Here is a 16,022-nt window from a genome sequence, read left to right as displayed (position 1 = left end):
GTCTCACTTTAAAACAAAATAAAAATGTTAGTCTGAATTCCTTGCCACTAAGAAGCTGGTCTGATTTTTTGTCTCCAAGGAATATTTCTTTCAGTATTTTGGAGTTGACATTCTGCAACACATTTTGATCCTAAGGATGACTCTTACTACGGTCCTGGGACTTCTATCTGCAGCAACTCAGGAATAGATGTTTCATCATTCCCAAACAGCAGAAAAAGAGGAATGAACTTGTTAATGTTTCTTAGGCCATGTCCTAAAATCAGCTCTGAGTTTACCAGGTGCACATGCACACACGCACACAACAGTGTCCAGGAATTATATTATATTTATTATATTTGAATGCCATATATATTTATTATATTTGAATGCCATATATGTTTGAATGCCATATATATCTTCAAAAACGCAGAGTTTAGGGGCACTGACCTCTGTACAGTGGAAACTCCCCATATGACTTTTGACTCTCCTCAAACTTAACTACAGTGGGTGCTTCACATCCTCACATCAGGGGATTCAACCAACCCCAGATTTAGTCATTTTTTGGAACCACGGTTGGGAACCCATCATTGGGAATCTGCAGTTGGGAATGTGAAAATACTGTTTTCTATCCTCTGTTGGTTGAATCTGTGGATGTGAAACTCATGGAGAGACAGGAAAGGCTATATTTATTGAAAAAATCTGTGTATAAGTGGACCCATGCCATTCAAAACCATGTTGTTCAAGGGTCAACTGTATGTATATATGTATATATATGAAATTTAAAATTTTCAGGTTCAGTTTCAGGGTTTGTGTGATGTAACTGGAAAGACAAAAAAGTCAAAAAGATTTAACTCATGCTTTGTAGTTTGATCTTTATATTTTAAGCCTAATCATGCTTTTTCTTAAGTATGGTCTAAGATGTTTGCACAAGTGTGTAGTAAAGAAATATAATTCTTCTATTCAAAATAATTTTAATCTAGTGAGTATGAGAAATATGTACACATTTGACTGAAAATGAAGGAAATATATTTAAGATAAAAGACAACTTCCAGAACAAATGTTATAGACTTAGTGGCATCAGGGAATTCTCAGTCTGGTTTAATAGGTCGAAGGTATATGAAGGTGGTGGTGTGAGCTAAATTCTATTTTAATTGACCACTGAAAATGTTCCAGGTATCATATTAAGTACCTGAGAGTCACTACTTAATTTATTCCTCAAAATATCCTATGTTGGAATTGTTATCATTCCTAATTTTCCAGCTGAGGAAACTGGTGATGGCCAGAGGGGAGAGAGCTTAGGGGTCTGGGAGAAAGGGGTTGAAGGGTTAAAGAAGTTCAAATTAGTAAATGATAGATGGTCATGGGGATGAGGAGCACGGCATAGGGAATGCAGTTAGCATTAATGTAATGGCTAGGTGTAGATCCAAGAGAGAGAAAGGACAATCAGGGAGATCTTTTCATAAAGTATAAAATGTCTAATCAATGTACTGTATACTTAAACTAATGCTAAAATATATTTTTTTAAAAAAACCTTTCTTTTACACCATCAACTTTCCTCCTCCCCCTCCCCCACTACCCTCTGGTAACCAGTAGATTATTGTCTATGTCCATGAGTCTCTGTTTGTCCTGTTCGTTTATTGATTTTAGGTTTATATCTCACATATAAGTGATATCATGTGGTCTTCAACTTTTTCTCTTGCTTATTTCATTTGGCATGATTATCTCAAGGTCTGTCCATGTTGTTGCAAATGGCAGTATTTCATTTCTTCTTATGGCTGAGCAATGTCCCATTGCATATATGTACTACAGCTTCTTTAACCAATCATCTATCAAAAGGTATTTCAGTTGTTTGCGTGTCTTGGCTACCATGAATGATGGTGCAATGAACATCAGGGTGCATATGTCTTTATGGATAAATGTTTTCTAAATTTTTGGGTAATACCAGAAGAGGGATTGCTGCATATGGTAGATCAATTCTTAGTTTTTTGAGGAATCTCCATACTGTTTTCCATAGTGGCTGTACCAATTTGCAGTCCCACCAGCAGTGTATGAGAGTTCCATTTTCTCTGCATCTTTTCCAATATTTGTTATTACTTGTCCTGTTGATTATAGCTATTCTAACAGCTATGAGGTGGTATCTCATTGTGGTTTTGATTTGCATTTCTCTAATAGCTAGCGAAGTTGAGCATCTTTTCATACATTTTTTGGCCATTTGTATATCTTCTTGGGAGAAGTGTTTGTTCAGGTCCTCTGCCCATTTTTTAAATTAGATTGTTTGTTTTTTTATTGTTATTGAGTTGTATGAGTTCTTTGTGTATTTTAGATATTGGGCCCTTATCAGAGATGTTCAGTGTCTCTTACTATATCCCTGCCCCTTCCCTTCCTACTCTTGTTTAGTACTCCATTTCAATTATTCTCAAAGTATAAACAGCTTTTAAAAAATTATTATTATTATTATTATTATTATCCATTTCACTGAGTAGTAAGGAAGGCATGGAATTAAGTCCCCAAGGTAATGAGCATGTCACAGAACCAGTGTGTGGCAGGGTGGGGGAACTGCATTTAGAAATATACTAATCAAAGAGCTACATCATGAGGAATTAGACACAGGGAAGTATAACAAAAAGCCAGGGACTGAGCAGAGGTAAAACACATTCTCACAGATAGTAGAAATATAGTATGTTTGAAACTAAATACATAACTATCTCACTAAAAACATTTCTATATGGTTTGTGGAGCATTATTTTTTTAGAAGCCACTGATAGATAGATATACTTTGGTCATATCAAATGTGTTTCTCTCCTCTTTTAAGAACAATTTCTTAATTGCCAGGTCTTGTTTGTACATTTTGGCTGTAAAATTAATTTGTCTTGTAAAATTTTGTTGTGTGTTTGTTAAGAGAATATAGAATACCTGCAGTGAAATATATTGAGAGTGAAACATATCGATTTATTAAACACTACCAAATTGCTGAATAAGAAGAGTGAATACATGCTCAGATATCATGTATAAGTTAACAATTGATATGGACTCCCAAGACTATGTTTCTATTAGGTGCACAAAGATATTTCAAGAAGAAAAAAACAACATGATGATGATCAAAGAAATTTGATAAAACCTTATATTTGCAGATTCACATGTAAGGTAGAGCAGTATGGTAAAATACAGAGATTGAAGGAACTGAAACTGGTAGTGTAAGGTTTACATCAGATCATGTACCACCTATATTCTATGTCAAAGGATTTGATATTTAAATTTTAATAACTAGCTCTGCAACACTGCAAGTTTTCTCATGTGTAAACTGGGGGCAAATTATATTTTTATGTGAAAAAAGATAATATGAACAAAAGTTTAACACTGTATCTCACACACAGCATGGACTTCAATTGTAAGAGATTATTATTATTTTATTGTTTCAGAAATCACTGCTATTTTTGGACCTGATTGAACATTATTGCTTTTGTATTATTCTCGAATTTAATTAGAAATTTATTTCTGCTATATTTTTAGTTAAAACTATAGTTATATACCCTAATATCCTCCAAGTACAATGATGTGCTTTGAAGACTATTGGTTATTGAATTTTATATGACCTATATGTTATATATAATAAGAGCAAGAGAGAGGTATCTACAAATTTAGATACAGGGATGAAAATAATATATTTGAAAACAGTATGATCTTAAATATGGAATTAATAATAAAGAAACAAATTATTCAAAATCATATAATAGCGATTGTTTCTAAAGATCTTATTCTGTATTGGGCATAGTTTTGAATACTTTACATATATTATTTGATTTTATCATTACAGCAATCCTACAGTATAGGTGCTATTTTTAATTCTTCAACAGTTGAGGAAAATGAGATATGCAGACAAAAAGTACTTTGCCTAATGTCACACAGTAGTAAGACATGGAACCTGGATTCCATATCAGTTAGTGTGATTCCACAGTTTGATTTTCACAACTATACTACAAAGTAATAAATGTATAATATTTAATGAGTAATTTTAAGATATTTTACTCACATGGGACTCTTCACAATTCAGCATTAAGTGAAAAAAATGCAAGTTATAAAATTGTATACAGTAAACAAAATATCAAAAATGTAACTTTCACATATAAATTGACCAGACCTTGGGACAAGAAAAGATTTCATAAACAGGTCACATAAAAGAAGACATCTTGGATTTTATAAAAATTAAAATATTTTATTTTATAGAGAAACCATTAAAAATGAAAAAGGAAACCAAAGGTGGGGAGAAAATATGTATAATACATAGTTCTGCCAAAGGTCATATAACCAGACCATATAAAGACATTCTATAAGTCAATTATTAAGAGATGAAAAAAATACAAAAGAGTGAACAAATAATAGGTACTCATATAAAGATCTGTAGTACCCATTAAATATAAGAAAACATGTCTAAAAATTTTAATCATAAAGAAAATGCAAATTAACTTTTCAATGAAATGTCTTTTCATGCCTCACTAGATTGGCGTGCGCACACACACACAAGATTGACAACATGTAGTGGTGACAATACAAATAGGAAACAACTGAAAATCTCATGTTGATGGGAGTGAAAAATGTGTTAAATATACATTCTGCTACACCTATCTTATGACTTAAAAATTCTACTTTTAGTTATTTAGTGAACAGAAATGGAAGCATTTGTGCACCAAAAAAGCCAACGTTAAAGTTCATGGCATCTTTATTCACAGTACTGCTGAAAGCGAAATGACCTAAATGCACTTCAACCATACAATGGATAAACACATTGGGGTATACTCATACACAGTCGACATTCATTAAACTGTACACAAAAGATCTATGCAAATAATCCAAAGATCTATATGTAAATTAGTCCTTAAAAAGGTAAACAAAGGATATACTAAATACTATTTGAATATCTTTTGTCTACCATATTCAGAAAGAAAAGATTTAAAATTTAAAATAGAAATAATAATTGAGTAAAAAAAACTACAACTAAAAAATTATGTAATAATTATTATAATCAAACTATACAATTGTTGAATACAAATAAAATAAAGTGGAAATCCTAAGAAAATAACTGTAGATAATTTCTAAAGAGTACTGAATAATTTATTAAGATACAATATGAATAAAAAAATAAAATGAAATAGTTGTTGAATAATATTTACATCAATGAAGCATAGGTTAAAATTTTCTGAAATATTATTTATAGGACTTTTAGAAGAAGATACTGGAAAATAGGGTGAATTAACTATATTAAAATATTATACATGGGAACTTACTAATTGCAGAAATAATTGTAAATATTCACACTGAAAGTTGATTCAAAATAGTTACAAGACTATAATATAAAATTACATCTCACCATCTGCATTAACACTTCACTTGATCAAAGACAAAGAGAAAATAAAAGAAGATATATGCAAGCAAATTCAGAAACCAACTTGCTCAATGTAAATTTCATAAAGGCAGAAAAATGTCAGTTGAGAGTGAAGTACTATTTTTATTCTGAAGAAAAGTAATTATCTTTCAGAATTAATTCTCAGCTAAATAATCATTTATGAGAGAAGAAAATAAATTTTCATAAATAAAAATACAAAGAAAATTTTACTTCCCACATATCGAGACTTCACTTTAATCATTAACTTCATGTAAAATATAGTATATATATATAGTATTTCTATGTTGTATATCTGTGAGGAAAACGATGGCTAATTAAATGATTCTAGAACAATAAGCTTCTCATTCAGAGAGTGAAAGATACACAGACACACATACAGACATAAACCTGCAGAGAATTAGATTCGTATTTCATTGAACAGTCTACTCCTATATTAATAGAGAAATGTAACCTGGGTAATGCCCATACCTTAGTTTGGGTTCCTCTGAAAGCATAATCTCCTAAAAGAATTTAGGAGCATGTAGTTTATTTGGAGATTGATCCCAGGAAGCACAGCAATGAAGTGGGGTCACTAAGAAAGCGGGGAGAAAAAAACTCTAATAAAATTGATGTGTTGTTTACCATTGTGGGCAACAATTTTGTACTAGAGTCTCTGAAGAACCAGACTGAACACACACCGGACCTCAGAATTGTCTCTCTGAAAAAACCTAAATATGAAATATTGGGCTAATGGTTAAATAAACCTGTTACATATAAGTAATGCAATGCAATGATAAACATCAGGAAAATATTATCAATATGAATATATCAAAACAAGATTATTGTATGAGAAGTGATGTTGCTAAAAGTTATATTCACTATAATTTTTTTCACACAAATTTCTCAAGAAGAAAAAAGCTAAGCTGTATGTTTACAAATACATCTCTCATTAAAAAAGAAAATGAAGCATGAGTGACCATCATTCACATCAAGTTCAAGATAGTGATTGTATGCAGAAAAGAAGGATCATGGGTACAGAAATGGTTCTGATTTTTCAAGTAAATTTTATTTATTTTTTAAGTTGGCTGGAAGGTGCACAAGTTTTCATATGCTATTCTATGTTTTTTCTGAGCTTAAAATATTTTGCAGTGATATAATAAAAATGCCAGAGGTATAAAAAAGTTGTTTATGATTAAATGTAGTAGATGCTGGCTTTCTTATTACGTGAAGTGAATAAAATGTTATAGGTGGAACAGAGAAGCAATGCAAGTAATTATTGGATAAATTCCTGAAACATGATTTTGGATTTCAATACATTTTACCTATGTGAGAAGGGTAGAAGGTGGTGCATTCATGATAATATGTATAGGAAGCATGAACAAAACCACACTGGTGGGATATTATACTTATATTGATATTTTATAATTATAATGACAACAAGTACGATTTACTGACTTCTTATTGTGTTTATTTTTGTTTTTATATGTATTCATTACATGTAAAAAAAGTAATTAAAACAACTATGTGAGATAGAAGATATTATAATCCCCATTATAAAATTGCTTAAGTAGGTTAAGTAAGTAGTCTAACCTTAGGTATGTTAAGTAGCATGCCCAAAGGCATAACTAGAAATTGATAGAGACTGGTATAGACCACAAACACTGACTCCACTATGCTTGTTCTTAACCTATACTTACTATAATGGCTTTGGTACAGGCATTATAGAAAATAGTATAGAGCTTTTTTAAAATAAATAAATAAATAAAATAGAACTACCACAAGATCCAGCAATCCTACTTCTTGGTATATATCCAAAGGAAATAAAGTCAGTAGTTCAAAGAAATATGTATACTCCTATTTTCATTGCATCATTATTCAAAGTAGCCCAGATGTGGAAACAACCTGTGTCCTCAGCAGATGAACAGACAAAGAAAATGTGGTGTATATATAAACAATGGGATAGTATTTAGTCATAAAAAGAAGAAAATCTTTCCTGGAGGACATTATTCTAAGTGAAATAAGCCAGACACAGAAAGCTAAATACTGTAAGTTCTTACTTTTATATGAAATCTAAAAAGTCAAAATCATAGAACCAGAGAGCCGAACTAGTTAGGGGAAATGCGGAGATATTGGCAAAGGTTACAAACTTTCAATTATAAGATAAATAAGTTCTGGGGATCTAATGTAGAGCATGGTGATTATAGTTAATAACACTACATTGTATCTTGAAACTTGCTAAAGAGAATAGATTTTAAGTGTTCACAACACAAAAAGCAAACGGTAACTATATGAGGTAATGAATGTTTTCATTAACTTGATTGTGGTAATTTCATAATATATGTGTGTGTGTGTGTGTGCGTGTGTGTAACCATCATGTGTACCCCTTTGAAAAATCATATTGTATAAGCTACACGTAGACAAATTTTGTCAATTATACTTCCATAACTCTGGAAAACTTCCAGTTAATTTGAAATTCTATATCTTCTAAATAACCTTACAATAAATGAAGTTATTTAGGCAAAGGAAAACAGAAAATATCACCAGTAAAATTATATCAAGGAAATATTTAAGTTTATTATGCAGACATGCGTAAAATCGTTACATATGGAGTTTTCAAGATACAAGGAGGAATGAATAACAATCAAAATAGTAAATACGTGGGAATATTTAAATGAATATTGACTATCTAAAACTATACCCTATGTGTACAAGTTTTAAAATTTATAAGAAGTAAATTAAACCAACAATAATATATAAGTCAGAAGGTAGATGAATGGATGGACTAAAATTTTCTATGATACTTTATGAACAGAAGGCTAATTTATATTAAAATTTGATAAGTTGCATGGGCATTTGTAGGGTAATGGCTAAAATAATTGTAAAATTATGTATAAATTCAAAGAAAATGTGACAGTAATAATACAAATAATTCAAAAAAAATCTCTTTGTTGTGAATGATCAATGATAGTAAGTAAATTTAATACAATTTAATAGAAAAATAATAATTATGTTAAATATGCTTGAAATTAGGAGTGTATTTAAAATACTAAAATTGTCAATTGCTTTAAACATAAATTCTTTAATATTTGTAAACAAAGACAAATTTAATTATAAAGATTAAAAGGCTGAAAGAAAAAGAATAGATATTTATAAGTTGAGTTTACTGAATAATTTTAAACTCTGTAAATTTCACAAGGTCAGGGAAAGTGGCGGAGTCACCATTTTATCCCCACATCCTATTGTTATGAGAATAAGCATTAAGAAAATGATTATAATTATATTGGAAGAATAAAGAAGCTCCATGAAAAATCAATTAATCTAGCAACAATAGATGCATTCAAACTTGTGATATAAAAATATCAGCCAGATATTGAAAAGAATAAGAAAACGATATAACGTGCTAAATAAAATAATAAAGGACAAGGAAAATGCATAATGGATATTGAAAAATGATCTGAAAAGCAGGTAAGAATTAAATGCTCTTATATACTTACTGAAGAGGGCCAACATAAATACATATTTTGACATAACTTTATGAGAAAATTTATCTCTGGCTTAAGTTTCATAAAATTACACATTAAAATCGTATATATCAGGTGTCATTTTTTTCCCTTTCCTTGTTTCTGTAATAATATTTTCTTTACATGGTCATAGATCTGCTTAGTTCTGACTCCATATATGACAGGGTTGAGCATTGGTGGTACTACAACATAAAGATTGGCCAGAAGTATGTGGATATAGTGGGGGACATTTCGACCAAAACGGTGTGTCATAAAGGAAAAGAGGGCTGGTGTATAGAAAGCAAGAATTACAAAAACATGTGAACCACATGTGCTGAGGGACTTGATTCGGGCTTCACGGGAAGGAAGACGGAAAACAGCATGGAGTATCTGAACATAAGAAAGCGCAATGGCTATGATGTCAAAAAATAGATTACAAATTGCACATAAGCCATAAATAATATTGATCTTGATGCTGGCACAAGATAGGCGAGCGAGACCCATGTGCTCACAGTAGGTATGGGGAATGACGTGATTCCCACAGAAGGGCAATCGCAAAATGAGAAATACAAATGGAATCACAAAAATAAATGCCCTCACTAACACACCAAGACCAATCACAGAAACAACCTTGTTGGTGAGGATGGTGCTATATCGGAGTGGGTTGCAGATGGCCACATAACGGTCGTAAGCCATTGCTAAGAGGACTGCTGATTCCATAAGTGTGAAACTGTGAATGAAAAACATCTGAGTGAGGCAAGCTTCAAAGATGATCTCCCTGAGACTGAACCAGAAGATTCCAAGCATCTTAGGAATGGTAGCTGTGGAGAGACCCAAGTCAGTGGTAGCCAACATGGCCAGGAAGTAGAACATAGGCTGGTGCAGGCTGCTCTCCGCCTGGATCACAAACAGAATAGTGAAGTTCCCTATGAGTGCAATCATGTACACAACACAAAAGGGAAAGCCAATCCAGATGTGGAGTGTTTCCAATCCTGGGATCCCCAGCAACAAGAAGGAGAAGAGGTGAAATTCAGTGTCATTGTGAAGGAACATCCTATTTGATAAGGCATAAGTCTTCACAAATGTATGCTTATCCAATGTACAAGTTGCCAGATAATTTTCTGTAGCTTTGGAGACATAACAATAATAATATAAGAACACTTAATAAGCTAACTTCTCTCATTATTGCCATTATCATCAACAGAATCTCCCCTTTAATTTTGACCAATTTAATATTTTGTTAACTTCTAAATATAGCGATGGCAATTAATTCCATTAGATTAGATGACAGCAGAACTATCAAGAAACACCTGGATTAATCAAAATTTAAAAATTACTTTAAAGGGTTAAAATGGGTATATCTGTTACTATTAAGCCATATCGTTAATAAATAGTGAAAACAGCAAAATCAACAACCAATTAGTGAGGTGTTGCTTACAATTTGCAAGGCTTTTTGTCAAACCGAAAAAGTCATTTCCAATATTAAAAACAAAACTTGTCAAGCAGAATTTAAATTTCCATATTTTATATTTAAGTCACCTGAGAACCAGAGTTTAAAAGGTTTAAAATGTTTTTAATAAAGTTAAACTAGGGAGGAAAGCAGTGAATGGAAATGGAAGGAAAATGAAAATAAAGGAAAAGATAATATGTGCTTAACCTGTTACATATATACAGATACTATACACAAACACATATGCACACATATACACATAATACTCCACACACATACAATTACACAATCTTTTTTAAAACTCACATCTTTCTGAATAAAATATGTTGATATTTCTCATTCATAGCTGAGACAATTGTGACTGTAGGAATGTAAGACTCATGTCAAAATATTAATAAAAAACTAAAGAGAGAAAAAAAGGATTATTGCAAAATTAGGTGCATGATATTTCAATCATTTACAAAATTTCCTAAACCATTATGTCTTCATGTAGCTTGCTTATAACATTTGATAAGAGAATATTTTCATTCATTCATATGTGTGACTATTTTGTAGTAAAATGTCTCTCTTCAGATCGTTTGCAATTCCACAGTAGCAATACCAGTTATGACTTCATTTTCAGCAAGAAAGTCAGGGTATTATCTAGATATTGATATAAAAGGGGGACAAGAAGAGGAGTGTCTGTGATAAACAGGATATGGAAGGGGCAGTTGAGTATGGATGGTAAATGTGAGGAGAAACAAAGCTAGGAACAGGAGGCATTGTCAGCAGGAAACTGTGGAAGTTACTATGGGAATAGCTATTGTTTCCATAAGGTTATGTCATTGCAATAGAATCATGACTACTTTTAAAAAGTAATGATGATTCCCTTCATACACTGTTGGTGGGATTGTAAATTGGTACAGCCTCTACAGAAAACAGTCTGGAGGTTTCTCAAAAAGTTAAAAATGGATATATTTTTTGACCTACCTGGGTATTTATAGAAATAAAACCAAAACAATAATTCATAAAGATCTATGTACCCCTATGTTCATAACAGCACAATTTACAATAGCCAAGATATAGAAGCAACCTAAATGCCCATCAACAGATGATTAAAGAAGTTGTGGTTCATATATACAATGGAATATTACTCAGCCATTAAAAAAATGAAATCCTACCATTCTCAACAAAATGGATGGACCTAGAGTTTATTATGCTGAGTAAAATAAGTCAGACAGAGAAAGATAAATACCATATGATTTCACTTATATGTGGAATCTAAGGAACAAAACAACTAATCAAAAACAGACTCACAAATATAGAGGACAATCTGGAGATGGCCAGAGGGGAAGAGGGGCTGGGGGATTGGGAGAATGAGGTGAAGGGTTAAAGAAGTACAAATTAGTAGCTGATAGATGATCCTAGGGATGGAGCGCACTGCATAGGGATGACAGTTAGTATTAATGTAATATAAAGAGGAAAGAAAGAGCAATTGGGGGATCTTTTCATAAACTATATAAATGTCTAACCAATGTACTGTATATTTGAAACTAATAATAAAATAAATATAAAATAAAATTTAAAAAAAAGTAATGACGATGAAGAGCAAGAGGAGTGAAAGTAAATTTCACTCACGGAGGCAAGTTTTTCTGTGAATCCCATGGGTGAAATCAGGAAAAAATTCAACAAAAGTTTCTCTTTTTCCAGTACAGTAGTCACCCCTTATATATGGTTTCACTTTGTGTGTTTTCAGTTATCCACTCTCAATTATGGTCCAAAAATATTAACTGGGATATTCCAGAAATAATCAATTCATAAGTTTTAAATTTCATGCCATTCTGAGTAGCATAATGAAATCTCATGCTGTCCAGCTCTGTCCCTCTGAATCATTCCTCTGTCTCCACACTGCAGACACTAGTCACCCTTAGTCACATAGTAGCTGTCTTGGTTATCAGATCGACTCTCAGGGTATTGAAGTGTTTGTGTTCAAGTAAAACTTATTTTACTTAATAATGGCTCTAAACTGCAAGGATATTGATGCTGGCAATTTGGATATGCCAAAAAACAAAAACAAAAACAAAAAAAAACCCCCCTTAAAATGCTTCCATTAAGTGAAAAGGGCTTAATAAGGGAAGAAAAAAAAATCATATGCTGAGGTCTCTAAGATAAAAACTAGACTCCTATCTGTGACAACGTGCAGAAGGAAAAAGAAATTTGTCGTCACACCTCAAACTGCAAAAGTTACAACCACAGTGCATGATAAGTACTTATTTTAGTTGGAAAAGACATTAAATTTGTGGATAGAAGACATGATATCATCCTGGCTTGACGATCTTTCTGACATGTCATTAGAAGGTCAATAGTAGCCTAATAGTGTCATAATGCCTACACCTTTTACTTCACTTCATCTCATCATGTAGGAGCTGTATCATCTCATACCATCACAAGGGTGAGTACAGTACAGTAAGATATTTTGAGAGACAGAGACCACATTCATATAACTTTTATTATAGTATATTGTTATAATTGTTCTATTTTAATACTAGTTATTTTTGTTAACGTCTTAATGTCTTAGCGAGCCTTTATAGGTATTCATCATTTTAATATTAACTTTAATATTACTTGATGCAATAGATTCTACTAAGTGATGCTGGAGATAGACAAAAATAGACACATTTTATTTGCCATTAAAGGATTTATGAATATTTGCCATTAAAGGATTTATGAATATTTTATTGAATTTTCAGGTCCCCAAATATAGTGCATATCATAAGAATACAGCTCTATTAATTGTTTTACAAACTGATCACATCCATGTAACCAGTATGTAAATGAATGAATAGAAATTATCAGTATTACTCAGATATATGGCTGATCCTAAATGTGATCTATTAATTCTCCAAGCTGTATCCTTAGTCTTAGTTCCCCAAAACTTACCCCACATCTCTTAGCTTCCTCTCCTATCCTTCTTCTTTCCCTTCATCCATCACTGTGAAGTAAGAATTCATTGTAAGTTGGTACATGGGGAAGACACCAGACTGAGCACCAGGATGGAATCCTATTTGTCTTTTCTCAACCAGTTTAGTCTTTATGAGGGCTTAGCTCTTTGCCCGGGAAGAGATTTCAATAGAATAATCCCTAGAGCAGTGGTCCCTAAACTTTTTGGCACCAGGGACCATTATTCCTCTGAGAATCTAATGCCTGATGATCTGAGATGGAGCTGAGGCAGTGATGCTAGTGCTGAGGAGCTGCTGCAAATACAGATGAAGCTTCACTCGCTTGCCTGCTACTCATCTGCTGTGTGGCCCAGCTCTTAACAGGCCATGGACCAGTACTGCACTGCAGCCCAGGGGTTCGGACCCCTGCCCTAGAGCTAGTTTAGTAAAGGATACAAGGTCTCTGAGGATTCTAGTTTCTAATTTGTCCCTGAGTTATGAATACAAAGCTATGACTTCTAAGAAAATGAAGGCAGGAAAATAGTGAAGTTTTCTGTTTACCTTGTGAGTCTCCATTAACTTTTTGTTAACTTGATGTGTGTTAGAGCACACAGTGATTGATGGAACACATTCTCTCACCACCGTGGATCATCATTAAGGGGGGATAGTATAATTTTGTGTTTAAGAACAGGGCTCTTGAGTCAGAACACTTTTGTTCCACTTGTAGCTCTATAAATTCACTAGCAAAAGTGACATTAGAAAGGCTATTTATCCTCTTAATTTTGTTGACCATTTTCTTTTTCAGTTGTTTCTTCTGCTTTACTGCACCAACTCATTTCTCATTCATAGTTAATATCAAAGGTAACTATTTACTCTTTCAATTATTTTTGTTGTTGTTTAATGTTGTGATTAAAATTTGTGTTATATACAATAGGCAAAATTAACATAAGATTTTGCAATGGAACCCTGTAAACTTACCAAAAATTTTTAGCAAATGCTATTATTGCCTTAGATGTTTCAAGTAAATCTAATTAGTCTATGAAAAAGAAAAATTTTATTGGTGCAGGTATGGTCCTACATAGTCCTTTTGCTTTCTTTCTTCCTCAGAGATAGTAACTAAGCAATATATCTCAAAAGCTGGACTTACAGAGACTTAGTTAATGCCAATAGTCTCCACATGGGTGTGTGACCAATATGATACTTTCAAAAGGGGGTCCAGCACATGGGGATTAATGCCCTGTGATATTTGAGGTTTAACACTGCCTTGAATTTTTAAAACAATTTTATCTTTAAATTTAAGTTCTATAACCAAAATCTGATATAAAAATGGGACAGGTCCTGAGGTTTGGAGCCTGGCTCATACATTCATACACATCTACTATACCTGCCATATCTACCCAGGATGGAGTCAGCGATACTCCTGGCCATGACCTATGATCACTATGTGGCCATCTGTAACTCTCGTTGCTACACATTGGTATTGACAAACAAGGTGGTATTCATTATCATATTGGTGATCCTACTGAGAACTTTGTCTTTTGCTATACCCTTTGTTCTACTCATCCTACGGTGACCATTTTATAGGCACCAAATTATCCCTCAGACTTATATTGAGTGATAGGCATCAATGGCCTGGCCTGTGCCAGCATCAGGATCAACATCATCTATGGCTTATGTACTAGTTCTATCTTGGCTTTTTACATTATAGCCATTGTTATTTCCTATGTCCAGATCCTTGGTACTGTCTTTGACTCTCTTGCCAGGACTCTCAGCTCAAAGCACTCAGTACCTGTGGCTCTCATGTGTGTGCCATTTTGGCTTTCTATACTTCTGCATTTTTTTTTCATTCGTGATCCATAGATTTGGCCAGAATATACCACACTACATTCACATCCTTCTGGCCAATTTCTATATAGTCATTCCACCTCCTCTTTATCCTGTAATCTATGATATCAGAACTAAACAGATTAGAAAACAGGTGCTGAATGTATTTTTCAAGAAAAATACATAGCTCTGGTAAAGAATTAAATTTAAGAAGAGAGTGGTACTAATTATCTACACTGAGAAGGGGAAGAGAACATTTAGAAGTTATACAGCTGTTCTTCAGGAAGGCCTGTCAAGCTCCTTCACAAATCCAGAAATGGAAAGTTAAGCCCAAGTCAAGTGTATGAATAAAAAGGTTATGTAATTTTTAATTGTTTGAAAATAATTCAGATTTCTCATGTGAAAAAAATCCAACACTTTTTCTGTTTCAATTATGACTGAGTATATTCATTATGACTGAGTCCACAGTCATAGTCAAAGTAAAACTACCTCCCCACAAAAAAAACCCATACCACAAACAAACAAAAACTATAAAGCCCTTTACATTCTGATTTCAACAAAAATAGTGCCTCTCCCTGACTAGTATTTCTCCCTAAAATAAGAAATGCTGGAATATTTCCCACATGCCTGGATTTCCTATCAAAAAGAATGTTATTCTTGACTTTGCCATGTTAATATTGGAAGTATGAAATTGATATCATGACTATGTCGTATGAGAAAGTTTGAGATTTTCTGCCACAAGTGGAATTTCAAAAATTTGGCAATGTTGGTAAATTTGCAGTCTTTTTTGTTTTAGATCTGTATTGTGGTGTTTATTTGATAGATGGACACTTATAAAATCTGACTTACTGATACTAGTTGTTAAACAAACAATTATCTTTCAAACAGTTTTGTCTCTGTGTCTTTTTTGCCACTCCACAGAGGAGTTTCGCCCTTATGGAATGTCTTAGAGATGTTCTAAGTATAGTTTT

At 32.8% G+C, this 16,022-nt stretch overlaps 1 protein-coding gene and 1 pseudogene across 1 annotated transcript; one reads left to right on the top strand and one right to left on the bottom strand.

Moving 5' to 3' along the window:
- Positions 1-8,958: 8,958 nt before the first annotated feature.
- Positions 8,959-9,918, bottom strand: LOC105306194 (olfactory receptor 52E2). The gene has a single exon (XM_011381105.2). The coding sequence runs from the start codon at positions 9,910-9,912 to the stop codon at positions 8,959-8,961; it is 954 nt and encodes a 317-aa protein (XP_011379407.1). The 5' UTR covers positions 9,913-9,918.
- A 4,711-nt stretch (positions 9,919-14,629) lies between these two features.
- On the top strand, positions 14,630-15,238 carry LOC105306233 (annotated as a pseudogene).
- Positions 15,239-16,022: the final 784 nt, after the last annotated feature.

The sequence above is a fragment of the Pteropus vampyrus genome, unplaced genomic scaffold (assembly GCF_000151845.1).
Source record: "Pteropus vampyrus isolate Shadow unplaced genomic scaffold, Pvam_2.0 Scaffold431, whole genome shotgun sequence".
Taxonomy (NCBI): Eukaryota; Metazoa; Chordata; class Mammalia; order Chiroptera; family Pteropodidae; genus Pteropus; species Pteropus vampyrus.
Note: the sequence above shows the minus strand (reverse complement) of the source record. Positions and strands in the feature narration are given on the sequence as shown.

Bases quoted from the DNA above. Each gene is read 5' to 3' on its own strand.
- LOC105306194 (XM_011381105.2), bottom strand. From the start codon at position 9,912: ATGTTCCTTCACAATGACACTGAATTTCACCTCTTCTCCTTCTTGTTG.